Raw genomic sequence first — 25,592 nt, 5'->3', positions numbered from 1 at the left:
AGGCATTTAAATTGTATGCTATATGATATAAATATGATATGTAATATGATATAAAAATAATATGAATGTTTAGATTATATTTGATCTAGTGTTTAAAATGCCTAATTATCATCAACAAAGCTTGTGCTTGCAAATATGTGTTCAGGTTAAATGAGTAGAATACACTTTAAATATGCCCATATTTGAAAATCATCATATTATAAAATTACATTTTTAACAAATTACATTTTACAATATATTTAAATAGAAAACTGTTCTTTTAAATTGTAAAAAGAGTTCAGAATATCAATGTTGTTTCTGTATTTTGGATCAAATAAATCCAGTCTTGGTGAACAGAAGAGACTTCTTTTAAATGGTAGTGTAGGTCTAAAATTAAGTGAAGTCTTTATGCAAAGAAAATATATAGTCAGATTACTTCTTTTAACTTAAAACTTGATTTGAATCATTAAGTCTCCTCAGATTCATTCTCTATCCCTCATTGATAGGCCCAGGGGACGGTCTTTGTAACCTCAGCTGTGAAATACATCCATATTCAAGATAGTTCACGCCTCCTTGCATGTTACCTATCAACACTAAAAGTGTCTTACAAAAGTTACTATATTGTTTTGTATGAATGAGTGATCAGGAAGGTTTTCACATCATTTTGTAGCAAAAACTCTAGGCTACAAGATCCAGTTCTCAAAAGTTTTGTGGACAAATCTTTAGTATGTGTTATATGACCTTAGTGACTTAACATTTTAGTTTTTTTCAAAAACCATGTATAAACATTATTTTCTCAAAAATACAAACCTGTACATGCATGTTGCTCACATATTATTGTAGCCCAGTTTGTGCTGAATACAGTGTAATCAGGCTAGCCATTAATATGTTTTTTAAGCAACTGAAAAAAGCACAAATCTCAAGGCATGTCAAAACTTCTCGGGCCCAAAATACCCTCAGACCCCAGAGGGTTAAGAGCCTATGATTGGATCATTATTGAAGTGATTAATATGTTTCAACTGGCATCAATCCTTTTAAACCAAACTGATGCAGTGTGTAGCTTCTCATTTGTATCCCATGGTCATGGAAAATATGTTACTGTGTTTCAGAAGGGGGCAAATTATTGGCCGGCATAAAGCAAAGAAAACACCTAAGGAGATTGCTAAAACCACTGGAATTGGGTTAAGATCTGCCCAACGCATTATTAAAACCTAGAAGAATAGTGCTGAAAAGTCAGCTTTATGGAAGATATGTTGTCAGAAAAAAAACTTTAAAGATCATAATAAGAGATCACTAAAACATTTGAAGTCACATCGTAAAAAATCTACAGTAGGACTTAAGGCTATGTTTAATAGTGAAAGTAAGTGCATTTCCACATGCACAATGAAACGAGAATTTACATTACTGGGACTAATCAGCTGTGTGGTCACAAGAAAGTCAATTGTTAGTGAGGATAATCTGAAAAACTGAGTCTGAAAAACAAAGTGATTGTTACATGTTTATTGTTTCCATGCTAAATTTGTACTATTTAGATTTAAATTGATATGTAGAACAAGTGCTAAAACAGAACTGTCTCTTTAAAAATAGAGGGAGTTCAGAAGTCTCAGAGAAGTATTTTAGTGCATATTGACAAAGGTGGAGTCAAACTGTTTCTATGTGTGATGAGAATTAAAATCTATATTCTTACCCAGCCCTAATCATAACAAGAGCAAATATGCACTATTATAGTTGCATTTTTTTATTTGCATTTTCCCTGCTGCCTATGACACTACTGTCAGAACAGACTTGTGACTGATTTTTGAGTTGCAAACCACCAGTTGAGTTTAAAGTAGTTCAGAAAAGTTTACCCTCCTTTAGCTCTAGTATTACACTCAGGGCTGGGAGGGTTACTTTTTAAATGTAATGTTACATATGTATGATTAAACTTAACAATATATGTAATTAGTAACGTAATCTAATTACAGCAATATGAAAGTAATGTAATCATATGACTTGTAACTACTTTTGGAGTACCAGAAGGGCACATATGAAAAATAAATTCAAGATAAAATCTTATCTCTAAAACTTTAAATTATGCCTTGAATGCAAACAGAACATGTTTGAGTAATGATTGCTGTTCTAGCTGTTATTCAATTTAAGGAAAATAAACATGTACACTGCACCATACCCAGAAAACAGAAAACAAGCTGTTAATGTAGAACGACTCTTTAAAAAGACAGAAAAAGACAATTTCTCATAAAGCAAATATAATCAACAGATGCACTTAATTATGTATTGGTTAACATTAAACTAAATCTGACAAGATATACCTCAGATTCAAAACACTGCAAAATGTATCATCATCGTTTATATTCTTGTCATAATTAAATGCTGGAGAGTGTCTTTCCTCTGCTTGCTCATGATCCAAAGTCAAATATCACCAACTAACAGTTTATGGCTGATTTCTATGTTTATGTTTCTGTTAAAGGAGGATTTTAAAGGGGGAAAAGTTTTGATTCCAAAAAGAAAACTAAATCTAGTTTTAAAGAATAGACCAAAACAGATTTAAACTTTTAGTGTGTCTTTTCAATTACTTATTCCTAATTAAAATAATTGTTGAACATATTACATTTGCTGGAATGTCTCCCTCACCCAGACATTTGAACTGTTCTCAACAATAATTTATCAAAATCAGATACATTCTTCATTGAACTTTCTTTCCCTTCAACTTAAAACACACTTCAGGTGTACAATCTAGTTGTTAATAATGATCAGGGATGCAAAATCATGAGAGGTGAAAAAGGAGAGAAAGTCAGGGATATGTTTTTAGTTGATTTGTTTATTGTTGATGTTTTTAAAAAAATGTTTTTCTTAAATGATGATGGTTTAAGTACCACCTAGGGGAGGGGTAATTTTTTTCAGCTTCAATATATAGGATGTCCAGGCTAATATTGTACAGTTTGCATTTGCAACCATGCAAACCAGGGGATTTCAATGCCGTACCAGAAATGATGCGCAAATCTTTGCGAGCAGAGTGCTGATTTAAGCCAGGTGTTATTTGCGCATGCAACAGTAGGAGGCACTCCTGACTCAAGTGAGTCATGAGAGAGAACACGCATCAAAACCATCTCTCACTGTAAAATACAGCTGTCTGTATTACACTTATGTCAGGAAAATTCACTATATAATTGTCAGAAATTAAAACTTGTAATCCTGAGAGTAATCCCAATTATTTTAATTCAACTGTAATCTGCTTATGATGGTTTCATGTAACTGCAAAGGATTACAGTATCCTGATTACCTAACACATTACAAGTAATACATCACTCCCCAAGCCCCATTACACTACTTATGAAGACTGTATTTCAAGGGCTTTGGATACTGTTAGCAAAGGTCAAAGGGTGATATCTAGCATTATCATTATCAAAAACTATGGGCTCAAGGACCATAGTTGTGTAGTGCCGTGTTGACAACAGCTTGTCCAAAATGGTGCATCTGATGTGTACTTGTGGTCTCATTACCCTCACTTGCACTTATCCATAAGGTCCACAATATCCCATTTGTCATTTTGTGATGTACCTTCATTGCACCAGAGAATGGCTTTTTGAACAGCGCTAATTCTAATTCACATGCCTACAAGTTAACTCAACCCTGAATGCTTGGTTGGTATCATAGGTCTTCATGTTTCTGTGTTAGAACTCTCTGCCATTACATTTCATTGATTGTGGGTCTTTACTGTAAGCATATCAACACCCATCTGACAGACCCCAATTCTTTATCTGGGACCATTAGAAAGAATTGCTGGATTGCAAAACTGCCACAGAGTAGTAATATCTATGGTGCGATTGACATCTGGCGTCCGATCAACTCTTGAATTTACATTAGTTCATCCAGACCACGACTTTATGTTTTGAGACCCAGGTCACGGCCACATTTGTGGTCTTGAGGGGTCTCAAGACAAAGACCACAAAATGAAGACTCTCATTAAGAGCACAATGATAAGGCAAGCTCTTTTAAAGGAATTTAATTATACATTTTAGAGTTTTGCTGTAATTCTAAACAAAGTACATCAAACCAAGAACAAAGGAAATGTTCTTACAATCTTTGTCTTTCATACTATACCTAAAGTTAATGCAGTGCATGTGTAAGATACATTTACAACTCAACGAACTGTGTGTAACAGTGTGTTCCTCTAGTGTTTCATCTCTAGCTAACAGCACTAAAATGATCTTTAAAGTAAAACCAAATTATTAAAAACCTGAAAACCCTGAGAAAGGAGGAGTTCCTGTCCTGGGTAATGAAAGCAGAAGTTAATATTTTTCACATATTGCCTGCTAAATCTAGCCTGGCACAAGCTGCATAACTCACAGAGATGTATGCAAAAACCATGGGGTTAAGCTCTTTCCTGTAAAATATCTACTCTGTTTAAGGATTTCAAATCCATCATGGGGCCAGATCAACACTTCATCACAAAAAGAACCAAAAGGCCTCAAAGTTTCATTGCAGTGCTCTTAATTCCATTTACTTTCTAAAAGCAGCTGTTTTCCATTAATCTTCCTTCAAAAAAGCAATGTTCCAAGTTTAATCTTTTTAAACTGGTTTCATCCTCACACATCCTAACAGCAAATGACAAGCTATCAAACAAAGTTCTTTTAAATGTAGCATACATATTAAGTTTTAAAGAGCTCTGCAAGCCTTCACATTCACAAATACATGTAAAACTAACTAGAAACTGCTTGTCCATCCAAAACTCGCAACCATGACGAAAGGTTGTTGACGGTCATTCTAAGTGGTGTTAACTGTGTTGCTATGGTATTTTGGGTGGTTGCTAGGGTGGTCAAGAAAACCCACCCACAAGTCTATATGATATTCTGGACCTTAGATGTGGCTCGGGTTTCTCATTCAATATAAGTAGGGGATTTTTTTGTTTTGATTTTCACTAAAATTGACAAAAAAACAAAAGTCAGATTGGTTAGAAACATAATATCACTCCCTTCCCAATAACCCCCACAATTTGAGGAATCATTCATGTAACGCATAGGTTATATCAAAGTTTTATACTTTGTTCTTATGTTTAGGGTTTTTTCTAATCCCTTACCCTAATGAGATTTAGCAAGCAACACAAATTATTACTAATTATTACAAATAGATTTTCCTCTATTTTCTAATACAATAAAACAACAGACTACTTTCACAACATTACCCTATACTAAAATACATACATGGGAACAAGTTAACCCCTCCACCCTTCACATCTGTCTTGTCAACAAGCTTGGACCAAAGCACTCATCCAGGCAGTAAGAGTGTTTGTCTTTTTTTTCTCCTTCTTTCTTTAGTTTATTTCTCTCTAGTTTCTGAGCCCTCATTCTCTCTGGTCCTGCCCCAGACCTCAAACCCCCATGTTGATTCCCCCTCCTCCCAAACATGCCCCTGACAGATGCTTCCTTCTTCTTCTCCCACTCTTACCTGGAGCATGGCCAACAGTCACAGGCTCTGAGATAAAATGAGGTGCCTATCCTCTACATGTGCAGTTATGAAGGATAGAGAAAGGAGAGCGAATGGATGTAAAGCAGGGTTGTTTTCATATAATAAAACTAAGACTCGTAATACTGATTTAAAAACATTTGTGGAAACTATAATAAAATAATATAACAAATAAAAATACAAGAGTGGTTTAAAAAACAAACTAAAACTAACTAAATAAATAAATGTTAACACACAAGTAAGGTTTCCATACTGGTCTCCATAACATATATTGTTTTCCTTTCTTTAGGCTCTTGATGTTTTAAGTTAATCTTCAAAAATAGTCAAACAAAAACCCAGTTTATTTATTAAACATCACACAGAACATATGTTACACAGGAGGAAATCTTTGTTCATATTTTTTCCATATATCTGGGAGGTGCAGACATTAAAGCCCTTTATTTACTAGCCCTAGGCTCCTTATTACTCTGGTTAGGCCAATGTAGCTAGTCTTTAGTCTTTACATTGACAGTGCTGTTTAGCTGTTTGAGATGTTTGATTTCATCCATAGTGTTTTAAACAAGACAATTTTGAGTACATTTCAAAAGGGTTGCAATATTTTTTTGGTAAGCACTGAGATATTAAGGGAAGTCCAGAAAATGCATACAGTAGGATAAAGCAGAGTGCATCATGGGAGTGTTTTTTGTTTTTTTGTGATGACTCGCACAACACTCGCACAAAAACCAAGCTTGAATAGCATGTTTCAGATAAAGAAGCACAAACCTCCGAACGGCAGATGAATATCATTACATTTGCGGGACAACCTCTGCAAAAATCTACATTTACTTAGCTCCTGCTGCAGTTCCACTCAAACACCTGCAATTCCGAACAAAAACATTCAGGGCTAGGACCTAGTGACACCCCTGGGTTCAACACACCTGGGTTTCTCCCAGAGAACGCTGTTTATGTGGCCAAGTAAACGCATTATCTGTGTTCTTACAGTTTTTTTTAAAAGTGCACATGTGCAGGGGCATGGGTAGCTCAGTGAGTAAAGACGCTGACTACCACCCCAGGAATCGCGAATTCGAATCAGGTCTCCCAAGCAACCAAATTGGCATGGTTACTAGCGAGGGTAGAGTCACATGGTGTAACCTCCTCATGGTCGCTATATTGCAGTTCGCTCTCTATGGGGCGTGTTGTGAGTTGAGAGTGGATGCTGCGGAGAATAGCGTGAAGCCTCCACACGCACTATGTCTCCGTGGTAACACGCTCAACAAGCCATGTGATAAGATGCACGGATTGACGGTCTCAGATGTGGAGGCAACTTAGATTCATCCTCCGCCACCCGGATTGAGGCGAGTCACTACGCCACCACGAGGACTTAGAGCACATTGGGAAATGGGCATTCCAAATTGTGGAGAAAAAGGAGAAAGAGAGCATGTGCAAGAATAAAATTTATTTTGGGAGTACAGTAGGAAACAGGGAAAAGCACATACACTATAAAAATTCCCATTTATACACGCCAATTAAAGATATCGACTACTGTCCCTCACATCCACGAACATGAGCTCAACTACACTGGGGGAATCCCAGAATTTGATTTAAGAGGGGAAACCCCATGTTTGTTATTTATACAAGCGTTGCAGGAAAATTATGTTGAGTTAAAGCTACTTACTCACTGAGCCACATGTATATAGAGTTAAAAGAATTTAAACACAGTTATAACACAGCACAAGAGGATGTTAAAAATATGATTAATTAAAACACATTTACACAACACAAATAATCACTATGAAATCATGAATAATTATAATACATTCACACAGCACAGAGGATCATCACTAGTACATGATAAATAATTTAAAGGCATTTACACCGCAAGAAGAAACATTGCTGCTACTGCTAGAGCACGAAAAAAAACTGAATGTGATGAAAATATGAAAATAGATAATATATCGATGTAATAGTAACTTTAGACAAGAACATCCAAGCTTGTAATTTTAAAAGTTTAATATCTTGATTTGAAATATAAAAAAAAAAATGATGAAAAGCTTTAGTATTAATTTAAACTGGAAAATGAGTATGTGGATGGTATGCACTAATAAAGACATATTTGTTCATTCTTTATAGCAGCATAAGACACAATAAAGTCATATTTGGTGTGCTAATGTGCTTTTATTGAGCAAACTAGTGAAATAATGTATGTTCATGGCATCTCTGCCAGCAAATCCTAATCCAAATCCCATTTTCTGATATATCTACAGTATAATGTGGAGTGATTACATTTTAATAATTTAAAGTCATTCAATCATTATTGATATTGTATTAATATCTTACTTGAAATCATAAAATTATTTTAGGTTTGTTTATTCACACATATTTTATAGCCAGTGTGGGAAAATGATTGGGAAAAAAATTGGTGTCTTTAAACCAATGATAGACTGCCAAAAATATATTTCTTGAAATAAATAATTATCATAAATAGCTGAAAAGTGCAGAGATACTGGGGGATTGACTGTCACTTTCTGATTGGTCCAGAATCTGGATGAGATAGGAACATAATCTGCCCTAGAGCAGGTTAGTACATTAGCGTGTTACTATGCGAGGGACCCTGATGAAAGCCTATCCACTTTACTGGTACCGCAAATTCAGAGTCTGCTTAAACCAAGTTTAAGCCTATCTAGCTAGCTGCTTAATCCTGCTTTGTGACATAGGCCACTGGTGTAAACAAGCTCAATATTGTCGTGTTGGGCTGGTTGGGATGCTCAAAACAGAGGAAGGTTTTGATTGCACCACAGAGCCAGTGTTTACACTTTTCAGGGATATCAACCTTTGAATGGCTTACTACTAGTTGTCTCTCCATTTTAAACTGGGAGAAAGTATTTTATCATGGAATAATATTACACACATTAACTTTAACTACTAACACTGAAACCAAAATACATAAAAACTAGGGGTGTGAATCTTTGGGTTGAAAGCAAATCGTTTAGATTCACAGGTTTTCGATTCAATTCAAAAACAACTTTTGCGAATTCAAAACGGTTAAATTCGATTCATATAAAATTAAATTCGATTAACAATTCGGTTCTGCATTTTTTTAAATGCATTTTTAGGATTCTGTAAGCAAAAGAAAGCAAACTACTTAAGACTTATTGTACCAAAAGTAGCTCGAAAGAAAACAAACATACAGGCTACTTGGAATACAATAAAATATTTCAGAGCTGAACAAAGCTTTAAAAGTATTCCATACTCCATATTTCACTATAAAAAGTCTGAGATTTTTTAAAATGTAATTAATTTGCATCACATTTTCAAATCAAATTTTTTTAATTCCTTGATATTTCCAGATTTTCCATGACCCTGGGGACCCTGAATCAGTAAACTAATCCAAGTATTTAATATTAAAGTGACGATATTCAGTTTCAAAGAAAAGAGAAAAGAAATCATACAGTCACCAACTAAACAATCGAACTAGTAAAATGGCACTATTTTATCTTTTATAGAAAATAATAGAAGTTTCCTCACAATTAAGTCACTTTACTTCAGTAGTGACCCAGAGTCAGAAATTAACGTTTATATTCAGGGTCAAATTTGCCCCCTGCATTTGATTTTCAGGGGAATTTTTACCTTTATGAGGGTATACTTTTTTTCTAACAATTTATAACAAACAGTCTTATCAGTTTATGTTAAAATGTCAATGTAATTAATTCATTAACACAAATTCTGAGAATGTATTACATCTTACCCTTAATTATTACTTCAACATCAACTATATCACAGGTTACAAAATACAAAATTCAAAAAATCATTATTAGGACATTTTTTGCCCTCTTATTTTGAATTTTGGGAGCATTTCTATAATTTGTAATGCCATTTTTGCCCAAGCTTTCCTAAATGTCCACCCCTGTAGTGGCCACGCAACGAGCGAGCCATCATTTACTCATGAGATAATGGCTATCCAGAGGAGAGATCAGACAAAAGGTGCTTGAAAGACTTGGAAAGCTGCTTGGAAATTTTCAGTGAGAGTTTTGAATGGAACGGAGAGCATGTGTGATCTCATTACATGTATAATAAATAATACATACAAATTTGCTGAATCATGATTCATTCCATTTTTAACAGTTTAAATCGATTATTTACCAACACTAACGATTCTAGATTCAAAAATCATATTTCATATTGATGCATATGAATCGGTAGGATTAGTAATCAATGCATTTGGAAAACGAGTGAATCGTTACAACTCTAATAAAAACTAAATGTGTCCATGAATTAAAAACGAAACTGTAACTAAAAAAGTTTTACAGGTATGCAACTAACTAAAACTTAAAATAGTATTAAGTAATTTCAGAAATAGTATAGTATACCACACTAGTAGTGAAATAAATTAATTTTAAAATGCAAATATCCTTGGTGAAAAGGTGGTGTAGAAGGCAAAGAGAAAGTGATTTTGAAAGGAACAGGATGTGGCCATCCAGGTAGCATTTTATTTTCTGAGTGTGTCTGGTAAAAAGAACAAGAACATATAAAATATATCACTGTATTCCCAACATAATAAGAGTCAACAATCAAAGACAAAAGGCAAAGGAAAAAAGAGTGGGAAGAGAGAGAGAAAGTTAAAAACAACAACAAGACGGGGGAGTAAAACCATGAAAAACTTTCTATAAATGGTAAATAACTTCATCCTAAAACACACACACACACACACACACACACACACACACACACACACACACACACACACACACACACACACACACACACACACACACACACACACACACACACACACACACACACACACTCTTCTCTCTCACTCTCCCGTTCCCTTTCAAATCACTGGTCCTCTTTTCTCCTCAAGCTCTTTCCATAATCTAATGAAATAGTCATCCAATCTCCTTCAGATGAAATTTATGTTTTTTGGTCAGTCATTCTGAACTGAAAGCTTGTATGAGTGGGCAACAGTAACCATGCTATACTACATTTTACACAACTTACCTATTTCACCATACTCACACTTGTAACAAATACTAATTTTTAATTATAGAAAAGTTTATGTAATTAAATGTAAGAGAAATGCAAGCTTGTAGGACCACCTGTTTACTCCAAGGGCAGTAAGTGAAATTTCAGCTGTGTGAGCAACACAGTTTATTACAGAGAACAAAACATTAACAACCCTTCAGCAGACACACAACACAAACATACGTTACGTTCTTGCGTTCAAAACACTTGTCATGGATCTCAAGATGTGATTAAAGATTGAGTATTAAACTATATTTAATTTGACACAGGGACCTAAACATTTTATTTTTATGATCAATAATATGGTTGTAAACAATACATTGTATTCTAAAGCCACTTTTTGAATGGTCTTATCAATGATTAACTGTTCTGCCACAAGAATGTAATGCATTTTTATTTTATATATATATATATAATTTAAAGATAGTTATTTAAAGATAACTATGTATAATTATTTCATCATTATATATTGAATAATTGTTATATGAGGGGCTTTCTCAGCAAATATTTGTATATGCGATTAATAGCGATTAATTAATCGGGACACCATGTAATTAATTAGATTAAAAATGTTAATTGATTGACAGCCCTAATTTTTATATTGTTGCATTTAAATAAATACATTCTTATTTGTGTTCATTTTGCAAACAATTAGTAGGAAACATACATCGATTATTTTTAATTTTATTTTCAGTTTTGCATTAAACATTTTGAATCTGCTTGACAACAACTGCAGTTTGGTCTAAATTATGGTGAAAGAAAAACAAACTTTCAACCCCTTTCAGGACAAATAAATAAATATTAAGATACTGAATACCGTCAAAAGGCTGAAATATACACTGGTAGCCAAACGTTTGGAATAATGTAAAGATTATGCTGATCTTTCCAAAAGCAGTAATCGCCTCTCCCAAAGTACCTGCTGCTTTAGGGTGTGTGCTACTCCCAAAAACAATACAGAGCTGGTGGCACAGCTGTAAATACCTATAAAACTGAGATCTGGGAATCCAATAATGATTAACCAAATTCTCAACTCTTCACCCAGTGTAGTAACCCCCTCACAAACCACGTGCCAATGCGAGATAATGGGTTGTGACTTAACTTCTCCAGTTAGTTTGATAGAAAGGCTTTGCAATGGCGAAATACGGGCAAGGACTTCCTGTTCAATACGAAACCAGGGAGGGACTCTCTCAGGTAGAAGCGACCAACGAGTCAAATGTCAGAGACCGAATGCATAATAGTAAAACAAAATCTTCAGTAGGCCTAGCCAAACTTTGTCAATCGGCCTATGTAACTTGTTGAAATGTAATCTGGGACGTTTACCATTCCAAGTAAAGGACTTCGCCATGCTATTAAATTGCTTGAAATAAGAGATGGGGACATCTACATGGAGAGATTATAGAAGGTAATTAAATTTAAGAAAAACAATTCATTTTAATAGCATTAACCTTACCACTCATAGATAAATGTATTGAAGCCCACCAACTCCCATCACTCGAAAACCTTTTTATTAAAGGGTAAAAATTAACTAACTAAATCACACAAATTAACTGGGAATAAAATGCCCAAATACTTAATGCCCTGTTTGGGCCACTGGAAGGTGCATGAATAAAAAGCCATTACTGGGCAGAAAGCTGTCAGAGCCAAAGCTTCGGATTTAGTCCAATTGACTCTGTAACCAGAGAAAAAGAGAAGGAACTAATAATCCTGTGGAGACAAGGCATAGATCTAATGGGGTCAGAGACGAATAATAAAATATCATCTGCGTAAATCAAAAGCTTATGCGCCACACCTCGTGCCATTACCCCTGGAAAATCCTCCTCTTTCCTTATTGTGGCTGCTAATGGTTCCAGGGCAAGACAGAGCAATAATGGGGAAAGAGGGCAACCCTGCTTGGTGCCCCTATCCAGAATAAAATAATCTGAAATTAATCCATTTGTTTGTACCGCCGCTACCGGGTGTCTATGAAGTAAATTAATCTATTCAATAAATGTATTCACAAACCCATACATTTCCAAAATCTTAGAAGATAATCCCATTCTACCATATCAAACATCTTTTCAGCATCAAGTGAGATGGCAGCGACCGGAGACTGATCATTCGCCACTGACCACATGATTTTGATGAAATGCCTAATGTTATCAGAAGAGCTGCGGCCCCGAATAAACCCCACCTGATCTATATGTAGAAGAGATGTTATAACCAGAATTTTTGACAAAATATTAACATCTAGCTGGATCAGGGAAATTGGATGGTAACTCTTACACTCGCTTGGATCTTTGTCCTTTTTAGAATCAGACTGATCCGGGCTTGTGTCATGGTTGGCAGAAGCTTTCCAATCTTTAATGATTTCATATAAACTTCTAACAAAAGTGGAGCCAGTTCTGTAGCATAAGATCTAAAAAAATTCCATCTGGCCCCGGAGCCTTACCTGCAGGCAGGGCCTTAATACCCTCAGAAAGCTCCTCCAAGGTTATCTCAGAATCAAGATAATTTTTAACCTCAGTCGTCAGTTTAGGGCGATCTAATGGTTCAACAAAGTTTCTAATATCTTCATCAGTAGACAAAGACGTGGAACTATAAAGATGAAGATAAAATTCTTTAAAGCATTATTAATATTAATGGCCTCGGTCAAAATTTCACCACTATGAGATTTCACAAAACAAACTCCAGCCACTAGGCAGACCCAAATCAAAAACAAACAAAAAAAGGCACCCAGCTTCCTCAGACAGTCGAGTGTACACTCAGCAAGTCAGCTCACTTAGGGGCCATATGAAAATCACCAAAAGGTTTACTCACCCCATTGTCTCTATGAAATATGCTATGGGCATGTAAATATTTTGTGGCCATCCTTAGTATCTATTCTCAGTTTGGCCAGAAACATCAGTGCAAAAGCAACCTTGATGTAAAATGTTCTTGCAAGAATTGCAAAGAAAAAGCCACTTTTGAAACAGAAAAAATAAAAATAAAATTAGAGTGGGCAAAGAAACACATTTCTGGGATCAGCTAGACTGTAAGGTGCGTGAGAAGTGCCCGACCAGACAGCCACATCTATGGCAAGTGCTACAGGAATCATGGGTCTCCTGAGATATATATATATATATTTATTTTTTCTGCCATATCACCCAGTCGTATATATGACAATGTCATATTTTTTGACACACACTCACCCGAATCTTGATGGTTCTTGTCTTCCCACCACAGTTCTTTTTAAGAAGCATTTTCTGAAAGAAAAGAGCAGAAATGAGAAATAGTGGTTAAAAAGAATGACATAAAACTTCTATAAGCCTTACAGTACATATTGACAATGCAAAGCCAATGTTCACACTACAGCACACACTGAGAAACATCTCGTTTCCACATAGCCAATATAAACACCTATTGCTTGTAGGCAATCTTACAAAGTTCAGTGTGACATGTTCACAGACGGCTGATTAATAGCCTTTGTGACAATCTTCAGCCTCCAACAAATTTGTAGAGTGTCTGAAATTTAGCATTGCAGCCATATAGTGTGACTGCTATTACGACGACCAGATGAGATATTCTGCTCCTCTCTCCCTAATTCACTTGGAAAGAAACCTGCTCTGTGTTTGCACCACCATAGCAACATTTGTGCCCGGTTATCACTCTACTCAAGCTCTTTCAATGTTTTTTCTTTTAATTTCATATAAAACGTTTTAATAAATAAATAAGCAGAACACGTCAGCAATATGAAAGCATTATTCTCTGAATTAAATAAATACAGAGCTTACAAAATGAAAATACATAAATATATTGCATTTTCCCATTTTTTTCTTTACATGTATCATGCATTTTCTTTACAACGTTATTTTAATGACTATTTTACTTTTAATACATTTACTTTAAATGTCTGTAAACTTCTTTAGTTAAGATTTACACCACTACAATTTTATTTATAAATAAATAAAATAGAAAAATTGAACAATATATACTGGTAAGTATTTATGGGATGTTTTAATCCAAATCAGCAAATACAGTTGGATAAAATTATAGAAATCTATGTCATGTTTGTGCATCATCCATAGGGAATTTGCAAGAGTGATATATTATCAGCCTTTATTATCGAAATTTTGCGTGGCCGATAGGTTACTAATTTAAAAGAGGAGAAAGACCCACCATTTATTTTTCTCCAATGTGAATGGAGAAGTTTGTCATTTTTCAGGCCACAAGTCTTTTTATTTCCACAATGAATATTTGCTTGTGGTAGCTCTTCTATTCCGTAACAATCACGTCACGTTCACTGATTTTCTTCAGAGGACATTCATTGATTGACTGGAGTTGTGTGGATTACTCTTATGCCTAAATATGACTTTTGGACCATCAAACAGCTGGCATCCATTCACTTGCATTGTATGGACATATACAGAGCTGAAATGTGTTTATAAAATAATTTTAGAAGGAAAGACATGAACATCTGGGATGGCTTAAAGGTGAGTAAATCATGAAAGTATTTTCATTTTTGGATGAACTATTCCTTTCCAGACGGACATGACAAAATGAACTCCTTGCGGTTCAGTTTTTCATTCACAAAAAAAAAAAAAAAAAGTTTGAAGAGTAATTTGTTCAGAAAATAGCAGTGTATTTTGCTGTGTAGATTCAAAAGAACCAACCCATAAGAGTCATTTGTTCATAAATCGAGCTACCCAACTCACTTTGTATGTTTTATTTGTCCATTCAAAAGAACCGGCTCATAAGACTCATTCGTTTGGGAAACGGACTACATAGGTTTTGCTGTATGTTTCGTGCTGCTTATTCAATAGTGGATTTGCAGTGCTGCTACAGGAAACACTGTCAGATTATTTAGATGTCCTGTCTGCATATGCGGAAGAATGTACATTCAAGAGCCATTAACAGAACAGAACAGACAGTCATAAATTAATTGGGTTCCATTTTGTTTTTCTGTTTTTTTCTCGGTTCCAATCCCAATTCTTGTTTTGTTTTTTAAAGGTAGTGAAGCAGCAGGTTCTTGCTTTTTTAGCTATTAAGGCAGCAGTTTTTTTTCTGGATAAGCAAGCGAAAAAGCAGGATCTGACTTTAGAAACGTAGCAGGTTCTTGCTGCTTAAGCTAGAAAAATGTTGTATTTCTAACCTGCTGCATCTTCTCTAGGTCCAGGCTTGGCCGACCAAGTTCTCCTGTGTAAGCTGGCCTGTGTCGCCAATAAGGCATGGAAGGCTGTTCAAAGTGGCTGAGGATGATGGGCCGGATGGGGAGGCGGCCCGGTGTGTGCAACGGTTTGAGAGCTCGAGGCGGTGAGGAGCTGAAGAGAACAGGGCTGGGAGAGGCGGCGATCAAACGAGCCGCGGCAGCTGGCTCATTTGGCCCACACAGGTCCTTCACTTCCTCGTCACTAGAGGCACTGCTCATGTCTCCATGCCTGTGCCACTTTCGTCCCACCTCTGCCCCTGTGGCCCCTGCAATGCGCTCCAGCTCCTCTTCAGAACTGTGACGATCCAGGGTGGTATCCAGCAGAAGACGGAGACGGCGTAGATGGGAGGGAGACAGCATGCCCTGATTGTGCTGTTGACTGGTGGCTAGAGGGGTCAGGGCGCAGTTTCGCCGGCGCTCTGTATGGAATATAATTTTTTTATATAAATTTAATTTACCATGCTTTTATCCAAAGCCATTTAAAATAGCCTTTCAAGGACAATACCCAAGGAGCATCCTGGGTGTAAGTGCCCAAAGGTACAATGGTAATATTTTGTGGCTTGTTCCTTAAGGGTGTTCACATTGACAAAGATCAAATTGCTGGAACCAAGTAGGGGCTGATCACAAGATCACTGTCTTCACTCCCATTGGTAGTCACTGTATTGTGTCAATGCTATTCTTTGATGCATTAACACTCAAAACTCTCATAGAAAATGAATGACTTCTGATCACTTTTACATATAGCTGTCAGTATGAACGTCACTTTAAAGGACTTCTCGGTTACCAGCAGTGAGCTGTTGCCATTATAAGACACATCCCAGATCATATCTGATCTCAGTGCTTTAAGCAAAAGTTAGGCCATTATGTACTGCAAGTTCAAGCAACAAGTGATTTAAGTGCATATATGGTCTAAAGCATATATGGTTTTGATCAAGTTTATGGTTTGGAGTTAAAAAGTCAGTAAATTCTGATCAATGCATGTGACAAATATTCTATTTACATATGCATGTGGCAGAAGGTGGAAAAACACAAACCTCTGTCGATCTGGGCTAGTTCTTGGTTTTCGCCCTCTGAGTCCTCACTCTCGCCTCCCTCTTTGCTGCCATGGTAGGAAATCTGTTTCAAAAGCAAAGAAAAGCAAAGGTCAGGCAAACCTGAATCACCATGATAGAAATTCTGCACAAGTACACTGAGATTTACACGTCCCACAGCTCACAAACACCCTCAACAGAGCTTTTCATGCATCTATATTCCATTTCAGTGGAATAAAATCACTGCTTATCCTCTGTTATCACAATAAGACAAATGACTAATAGAGAAACTTATTAGGGAACAGTCCTTCTCATATACAAAAGAGTGAGATAATCTTGTGCTGAGAAAAAAAAACAAATGATTCTTGCAAACAAACCAACATGAAAAAGGGTTTACTAGATTTTAACATTTTCATAAGGAAATGTTGGTGGTCCTTGCCCATGCAAAAGTCATCTCCATGATGCAAGGATGTTGCGGGTGGTTTTCAGGCCATTGCTTGGGTATTGTGGGTGGTTGCTTACTAGTCCAAGTCATGAGAAGCCACCGTCAAGTCTCACTGCAGAAACTAAAGCCAGTTTCAGGTACTTTTTGAGCTCCTACTTCGGGGTAGGATCTCTTAGGGATTTTAATTTTTAGGAACTGTGGGAAGTGCTGCAGCCTGTAATTGGTCAAACGTGTATGAAGCGATGCACAAAGCAATGAGAAAGACGAAGAGTTGGACACCGTCATTAGTAAAAAAAACTTGTAGCTGCTACCCAGCGGATTGCATTCATTTTCCAGTTTACTTAACTGAAGTAACAAAACCAATAAAGGTTTCAAAGAGCATTGCCTGTTTCATATGTGTTGTGTGTGCTTGTGGGGGGTTAAAGCACTGCTGCATGACTTCAACAAGAGATGCACTTTGAGTTTGACAGTTGCAGCACTATACAAATTATAAAGTGATTTCTAGACTAACAATATTGAGTTTTATTGTGATAAAAGACAAAACTAATGCAATGTTTATCGAGAGTGGGTAATATAGAACTATTATAAACATAACCATCGTGAAATCTAATTTACATGAGGAAAGTGCTGTGTGCCAGTTACTGTGTGTCTAACTTGCATAAAGATGTATTTTCTTCAGCCACATGGTGATAAGTTCACTACAGTATGTTATGTTGCTTCATAAAAGTCTTAATTGCACAATACCGTGTTGATACATAGGTATATAAAGCATTTTTGTTTTTTAATTCATAAAAAGAGTGCCTCATCCATTCTCTCACTGCAGCTTCAGGGACGCAGCACCACATGACTCAGTATTAAGACTGAAACCTGCAGAAGCAGTTGTTTATACACAACTGCTTCTGCAGGTTTCAGTCTTAATACTGAGGCCTAACAAAAGCGTTGCTCCGATCCAGGGATCCTGTTGTTGTTATTATATCACCAGAAATAGACTAGAAACACAACCTCATGCAAAGAAACGTAATTTTCTGCTGCGTACAAAAGTATAGTGAACACTGACCTGCGAGTCCAGATGAAGAGAAGATGTGTGACCAAAACTGACCTCTTGACTCAATAAAAAAATACTTATTTCAAACCTACAAGTTTTTAGTCTTGCAGGAAAGTGAGACGGTACATTTTTACATTTTGAATATAATATTATTTGAGATAAATTATTTTTTATAAACCAGAAGCCTTCATTATCCTGGTCCGTCGTAGTGTCTAAAATAATTTAGCATGCTCAAAGTCTATTGTGCAGTAGAACTGCTTGCATTAGTAAACACCACAAATGATTCACATACTGTATCTACACCTTGATTGAGATTACAGAATGTGTGATTATATTAGAATGTATGATGTCTTGCAAGATATGTGCACACTTGCCAAATGGAACTCAATCCAAATTTCAAACTTTAGTGTGCATTTCCTTGCTGGTCTGCCTTGTTTGAGAGGAGAACTGAAAGTGTGAAAGTAAGAAATGTAGTGTGATGTTAAGAGAAGTCAAATAAGAGAAACACCCAATACCACAACACCAATAGCTATGAAAGCTTAGCTATGCTCTACTGCACTGAGGTGGAGTTTATTAGTTTATTTAGCAAAGATTGTCTATCAGAGAATAAGTGCGTGAATCAGAGTGAAACACAACATATTGCACTACTAAAGAGTTAAGCAACACAATGCACTGTAATTATCTTGTCCAAGCCAACCAGCTGCCATCTGTTCTTAAGTGTACACACTCACACACAAACACAGACACACCACTACTGCTTTTCAGCCTTTCACTCAGCAGTGAGAGAGAACAGAGTAGAGAGAGAGAGAGAGAGAGAGAGAGAGAGAGAGTGCGTGTGTGTGTGTGTGTGTGTGTGAGAGAGAGAGAGAGAAAGAGAGACATGAACATGAAGCCCTTAAAACCCAAGAGCTGAAGCCTAAAACCAGTTCCCTTTGTCAGCTGGCTCTGAAACTCACAAACCCACTAACAACTAACAAACACCAGTTTCAGACCAGCACAGCTGAGCTAAACCAAATCAGAATAAACCAAATCATAAAAGAAATCAAAAATTCATATTTGGACCATTGGGAAAATTAAAGTAAAAACCAAAGCAAATTGGAATGTTATCGGACCCTAAACAGAACATATAATCTGGCAGAATATCTGCACACTGTAAGAGATCCAAAACAGATGGATCCTCACCAAATACAGACTCAGTGATCACAGTCTGGCCATGACACAGACAAACATGGCTTCCAAAGGAAGAATGAGTCTGTGCTAACTGTGACACGGGTGAGGTCGAGACAGAGACACACTTTCTCCTTCACTGTGAGAAATTTACAGAGGTGAGAGAGAAATACCTCCACAAACTCTCAAACCTCATGCCACAGTCTTCCAGTTCAGCAGATACAGATCAGATGCTGGTGTTACTGGGGGAGGACCATCATGCACCAGTTGCAGCTAAATTCATTTTTGAGATGCACACCCTCAGAAACCAATTACTGCCTTAATGTACTTCAGTCACAGTACTTTTATTTTCTTATGTTCATAATGTCCTGTTAAATGCTTATTTTATTTTATATTGTATAGTGTATATTGTTATTCTAGTTTTTATTTGATTTGATTCATTACCTGGCACCTTATTTTAATTCTATCTTAATTGTTATTTGTTACAATTTTATTATTATTATTTGTCTTGTCATTATCTGTTTTGTATATTAATGTTTTGGCAATATTGTATGTAAACACAATCATGCCAATAAAGTACTTTTAAATTGAAAATTAAAATAGAGAGAGAAGCTGAATTCAGAAAACTGAATTAGTTAAATATGTCTTTCTCACAAATACCCGGATCTCACAACAGCACAGGGCACCCAGATTCCCACTTAAATCCAGTCTCTCTCAAGTTTCAAAGCCTCCACAATTTACCCTTCCCACCACAGACGTTTTTATAGGTAGTTTTCATGAGTATTTTAGTTATTGCCCATTACACATAGACAGCAGTGAGAAGTGTATCATTCTTGATGTGGCATCTGTGTTTGCTCCTTATTTAAAACTACAGTTGAAGTCAGAAGTTTACATACACCTTAGCTAAATATATTCAAACTCAGTTTTTCAAAATTCCTGACATTTAATCTTAGAAAACATTCCCTGTCTTAGGACAGTTAGGATCACTATTATTCTGACATTTCATATTCTTAAAATAAAGTAGTTGAGAGAATTATTTATTTCAGCTTTTATTTCTTTCATCACATTCTCTGTGGGTCATAAGTTTACATACACTTTGTTATTATTTGGTAGCATTGCTTTCAAATTGTTAAACTTAGGTCAAATTTATGGGTAGCCTTCCACAAGATTCTCACAATACGATGCTGGATTTTTGGCCCATTCCTACAGACAGAACTGGTGTAACAAAGTCAGGTTTGTAGGCCTCCTTGCTCACACGTGCTTTTTCAGTTCTGACCACAAATTTTCTATCGAATTGAGGTCAGGGCTTTGTGATGGCCACTCCAATTTGCTGTCCTTAAACCATTTTTGCCACAACTTTGGAGGTATGATTGGGGTCATTGTCCATTTGGAATGGAAGACCCATTTGCGACCAAGCTTTAACCTGGCTGACGTCTTGAGATGTTGCTTCAATTTATCCACATAGTTTTCCTTCCTCATGATGCAGCGGCTTCTTCCTTACTGAGCAGCCTTTCAGGTTATGTTGATATAGGACTCGTTTTACTGTGGATATAGATACTTGTCAACCTGTTTCCTCCAGTATCTTCACAAGGTAATTCACTGTTGTTCTTTTGAACATTCGCACCAAACTACGTTCATCTCTAGGAGAATGTGTCCCCTTCCTGAGTGGTATGATGGCTGTGAAGTCTGTGAAGTCCCCTGGTGTTTATAATTGCATACTATTGTTTGTACAGATGAATGTGGTACCTTCAGATGTTTGGAAATTGCTCTCAAAGATGAACCAGAATTGTTGGAGTCCACAAAATGTTTTTGGCTGATTTCTTTTGATTTTCCCATGATGTCAAGCAAAGAGGCACTGAGTTTGAAGGAAGGACTTAAAATACATCCACAGGTACACCTCCAATTCAGTACACCTTCTATCAGAAGCTAATTGGCTAATTGTCTAAAGGCTTGACATATTTTTCTGGAATTTTCCAAGCTGCTTATAGGCACAGTTAACTGAATGTAAACTTCTGACCCACTGGAATTGTGATATAGCTAATTAAAAGTGAAACAATTGTTGGAAAAATTACTTATGTCATGCACAAAGTAGATGTCCTAAATAACTTGCCAAAACTATAGTTTGCTAATATTAAATATGTGGATTGCTTAAAAGTTTTATGACTTCAGCCTAAGTGTATGTAAACTTCTGATTTCAACTGTACTTATTATCCAGAAATTTTAAAACTCTTAACTCCTAAACTTTAAGTGTGAAATTAATTCAACACTATAATCACTATACAGAATTGCAAAAATAAACCTAAATTGTTTATTAAAGATTTTAGTATACACCCCTCCATCTGTCATTGGTTGAACTAACAAAAGTGGCAAAGATGCAAAGTGTTTAGGCCTTCAATTTCAACCTACGAATGTTGTAATTACAGTTAACTCATTACATTATACAGGGATAGGAGGAAGTGTTTTAATTTAGCAAAAATTATGCACATCAGCTTTAATCAATCAATCAATCAATTTTATTCATATATAGCACACTTAAAACAACCAAAGTTGACCAAGGTGCTTCGCAGGTTAAATACAACAACATGACACTACTCACACAATAAAAGTACAACAATAAAACATTTATAATATACAGTATAAGATATATAGTGATATTAAAATTAAAATGACCAGAACAATAACAGACTTAACTCTAAGGAAATGCCAAAGAAAATAGATGTGTTTTTAACAATGATTTAAAACATTCGAGAGTTGGGCAGGTTCTGATATGGACTGGCAGGTTGTTCCACAGGTTAGGGGCAGCTACACCAAAGGCTCGATCACCTCTGGTTTTTAGTCTGCTTCTAGGTACATCCAGGAGGAGGAGATTGGCGGATCTCAGTGCTCTAGCTGGAGTATGAACATGAAGAAGCTCCGTTAAGTATAATGGAGCCAATCCATTTAGGCATTTAAAAGTTAAAAGAAAAATTTTAAAATCAATCCTGTAATGAACAGGGAGCCAGTGGAGGTAGCGCAACACAGGTGTGATGTGGTCCCTCTTCCTCTTTCCTGTCAGGAAGCGGGCAGCAGCATTCTGGACTAACTGCAGACGCTGAATCGATGACTTGTCTAAGCCCACATATAAGGAGTTACAATAGTCAAGGCGGGAAGTTATAAGGGCATTTATCACCCTCTCCAAATCTTTAGGAGGGAGATAAGCCTTTACCTTGGCTATAGTTCTCAACTGGAAAAAACACGATCTAACAGTGGCGGATATCCGTTTATCAATCTTAAATGCACCATCCAACACAACACCAAGACTCCTCACAGTTGAGCCGCTGTTTGAAGTTAAAGGGCCGAGAGAATCTACATCAAGCAGTTCAGGGTGTCCAAACACTATGATCTCTGTCTTGTCTCCATTTAAGTTGAGGAAATTTAGATTCATCCACGTTTTAATGTCCTTCATACAATCAAACAGGGGCTGCAGTGGGCCCTTTTTTTCACGTTCAGGGGCAAATAAATTTGAATATCGTCTGCAAAACAGTGAAAAGAGACATCGTACCTCTCAAAGATGGAGGCCAGGGGCAGCATATACAAAGAAAATAAGATGGGGCCTAAGACAGAACCTTGAGGGACAATGCAGGTAAATGGGACCGTTTCAGAGGAATAATCACCAAGGTGGACAGAGAAGCTCCTGTCGGTTAGATAGGATTGAAACCACCTTAGTGCAGTACCTTTGATTCCCACACAATTTTCCAACCGTGACAAGAGGATTGAGTGGTCCACAGTGTCAAAGGCAGCAGTGAGGTCTAAGAGCACTAGGACAGCAGAGACTCCTGAGTCAACAGTTAAAATCAAATCATTAAAAACTCTTAAAAGTGCAGTTTCAGTGCTGTGACGGGATTTAAAGCCGGACTGGAACTTTTCATAAACATTGTTATTGATTAAAAAAGTTTGCAGCTGCATAAAAACTACTTTCTCCAAGACTTTAGATAAGAAGGACAGTTTAGAGATGGGCCTGAAGTTGGAGAGAACAGAGGGGTTGAGATTTTCCTTTTTTAGCAGGGGTTGTACGACAGCGTGTTTAAAGGCGGACGGAACATGACCAGAAAGTATTTATCAATGATAAAATACAGTCCAATGGTATCAAAGACTTCTCTAATCAAACGAGAGGGAATGCTGTCTGAGGGACAATTTGTGGGCCGCAGATGATGGACCACCTCAGATAGGGAGAAGATTGATATGGGCTCAAACTGATCTAGTACCGCAAGGCATATAGGAGGAACAGAGGGATCATGGTCACAGGATGTGGTTACAGAAGATCGAAGAGCAAAAACTTCTCAACAAAGAATTCTAGGAAATAGTTACAGAGGTCCAATGTAGGTGTAATAGGAACAGAGTTGCGGGGATTTGTAATGGTGTTAAACATATTAAAAAGAACCTGTGGCCTGTGACGGCTGTTTGTGACCAGTTTAGAAAAAAAATCAGATTTTGCTAATTTTACAGCTCTCTGATAATCAGATTTTCATATGACACTCTGAGTTTGTCTTTCTTCCACCTTCTCTCAGCTTGCCGACATGTACGTCTGATTGCTCGGGTGGTGTCATTTAGCCAAGGCTCTGAAAGCGTTTTAGTGCGTTTCATCCTCAAAGGAGCTACAGAGTCTAAGATGTTTGTGCAGGTTGAATTAAAAAGAGTTATAAGTCCATCAGCACCAGTAACATCACCTCCATCCAAGTTATAGAGCACAGAGTCTTTGAAAGCAGCAGAAAACTGTTCCGGGGTTTGACTGTTAATTACACGGCGGCAGTGTGCAAAAGGAGACTTGACCACAAAACAAATGGTAGCCTTCAAAATGCAAAACAAAATTACGTCTGTAATCGTAAATAAGACAGGGAAGTGATCCGAAATACATACGTTATATATTTCATTTACATGAACACACAAGCCATGAGACAGCACAAGGTCTAATGTGTGTCATTTTTCATGTGTTGGGCCAGACACCGACTGAGTGAGATTAAAAGTGTCAAGAAGATTTAAGAAGTCTTTAACCATAGGTTGGTTTTCACAGCATACATGTAAGTTAAAATCACCACAAATTATAAAATGATCATAGTTTAACCTTAGACCTGCTATAAAATCGGCAAAGTCTTGCATAAAATCTTTGTTGAATTTCGGTGGACGATACACAACTGCACACAGCGTCGGAGAAGAGGCATTTAATTCGAATAGCTGCAGCTCAAAGCTCGAATAGTTGACAGATGCAGACAGCCGACACTGGAAGGTGGATTTAAACACAGTGGCAAGTCCTCCACCTTTACCAGTGGTCCGAGGAGAGCTAAACAATGTACAGTTTGGAGGGAGAAGTTCAGAAAAGGGAGCAGACTCACCAACATGAAGCCAAGTCTCAGTCAGCAGCATAAAGTCCAATTTATAAGATGTAAAAAAATAATTTTGCACAAAAGTTTTGTTAGCCAGTGATCTGACATTAATCAGGGCCATACGAAGAGTTAAATCCAAACTGTCTGGCTTTGGGGCCCGCCGCAGTGTGTGCAGATTAGCCGTTTTCACACCACGTCGACAGTCAGGCCGAAATTTCCTCACCGACGCCGGGTTTCCCCACCCGGTGTCAGCCCATGGGGCACCATGTGTCAGGCTGGAAGGAGCCACGACAGGCTGTGACGCAACAGCAATCGGGCTGGGGAAAACAGGCTGAATCCACCGCAGGCGCGGGACATCAGAGCACCGGCAGCCACAAACAGCGGGGCGACCGCAACCCCCCACCGCAGAGGAGACGAGGATGTGGCACATCCGAGGACCTCAGGCAAGCCTTGAGGCGAACAAGCACTCCGGCACGCCTTCCACGTCTCCTGTGGCGCTTTTTTCGGGGAAAATCACATGGGACACAGCGCAGGTAGTCTGGGATGTTAAACAACCATGGGCGGAGGCCTCCAGCCTGTTCTCCCAAACGATCTCTAGACAGCCCCAAAGCTTCACAGGACACTCGGATGTCGAACAAAGTTTGGCGATCATATACAAGAAGGCTAGTTACATCCCGGCAGCAAAAACACAGAAATAAAACAGCAGCAAACAAAAGGCAGATGCAGCGTGATGGTGACAGACGGCTTGCCTTACACACTGGCGCCATCGTCATGCATAATTAGGCTGGATTAGGTTCATGTCCATCAGATGCCATATGGATACAAAAAACAGGCCTTTATAGGTAGTAAACAACAGATATTCAGCAACAGATATTCAGCACTTTTCCACTGCGCGTTACGGTTCGACTCGACTCTACTCGCTATACTTTTCTGAGCT

The 25,592-nt window shown here is 37.2% G+C and overlaps 1 protein-coding gene across 2 annotated transcripts in view; it reads right to left on the bottom strand.

Annotated features, from left to right (window-relative positions):
- LOC127656656 (uncharacterized) overlaps positions 1-25,592 on the bottom strand; it is a 60,803-nt gene that overhangs the window by 7,928 nt on the left and 27,283 nt on the right. For both annotated transcript variants that reach the window (XM_052145072.1, XM_052145073.1), the window contains exons 2-4: positions 16,642-16,723; positions 15,551-16,026; positions 13,611-13,664 (exon numbers count right to left, since the gene is read on the bottom strand). In XM_052145072.1, the coding sequence (XP_052001032.1) occupies positions 13,611-13,664; positions 15,551-16,026; positions 16,642-16,723 (612 nt within the window). The remainder of the gene's footprint in view (positions 1-13,610; positions 13,665-15,550; positions 16,027-16,641; positions 16,724-25,592) is intronic.

This window comes from Xyrauchen texanus, chromosome 16 (assembly GCF_025860055.1).
Source record: "Xyrauchen texanus isolate HMW12.3.18 chromosome 16, RBS_HiC_50CHRs, whole genome shotgun sequence".
Lineage (NCBI taxonomy): Eukaryota > Metazoa > Chordata > Actinopteri > Cypriniformes > Catostomidae > Xyrauchen > Xyrauchen texanus.
The sequence above is the reverse complement of the archived record's forward strand: the minus strand, read 5'-3'. Positions and strand labels throughout refer to the sequence as shown.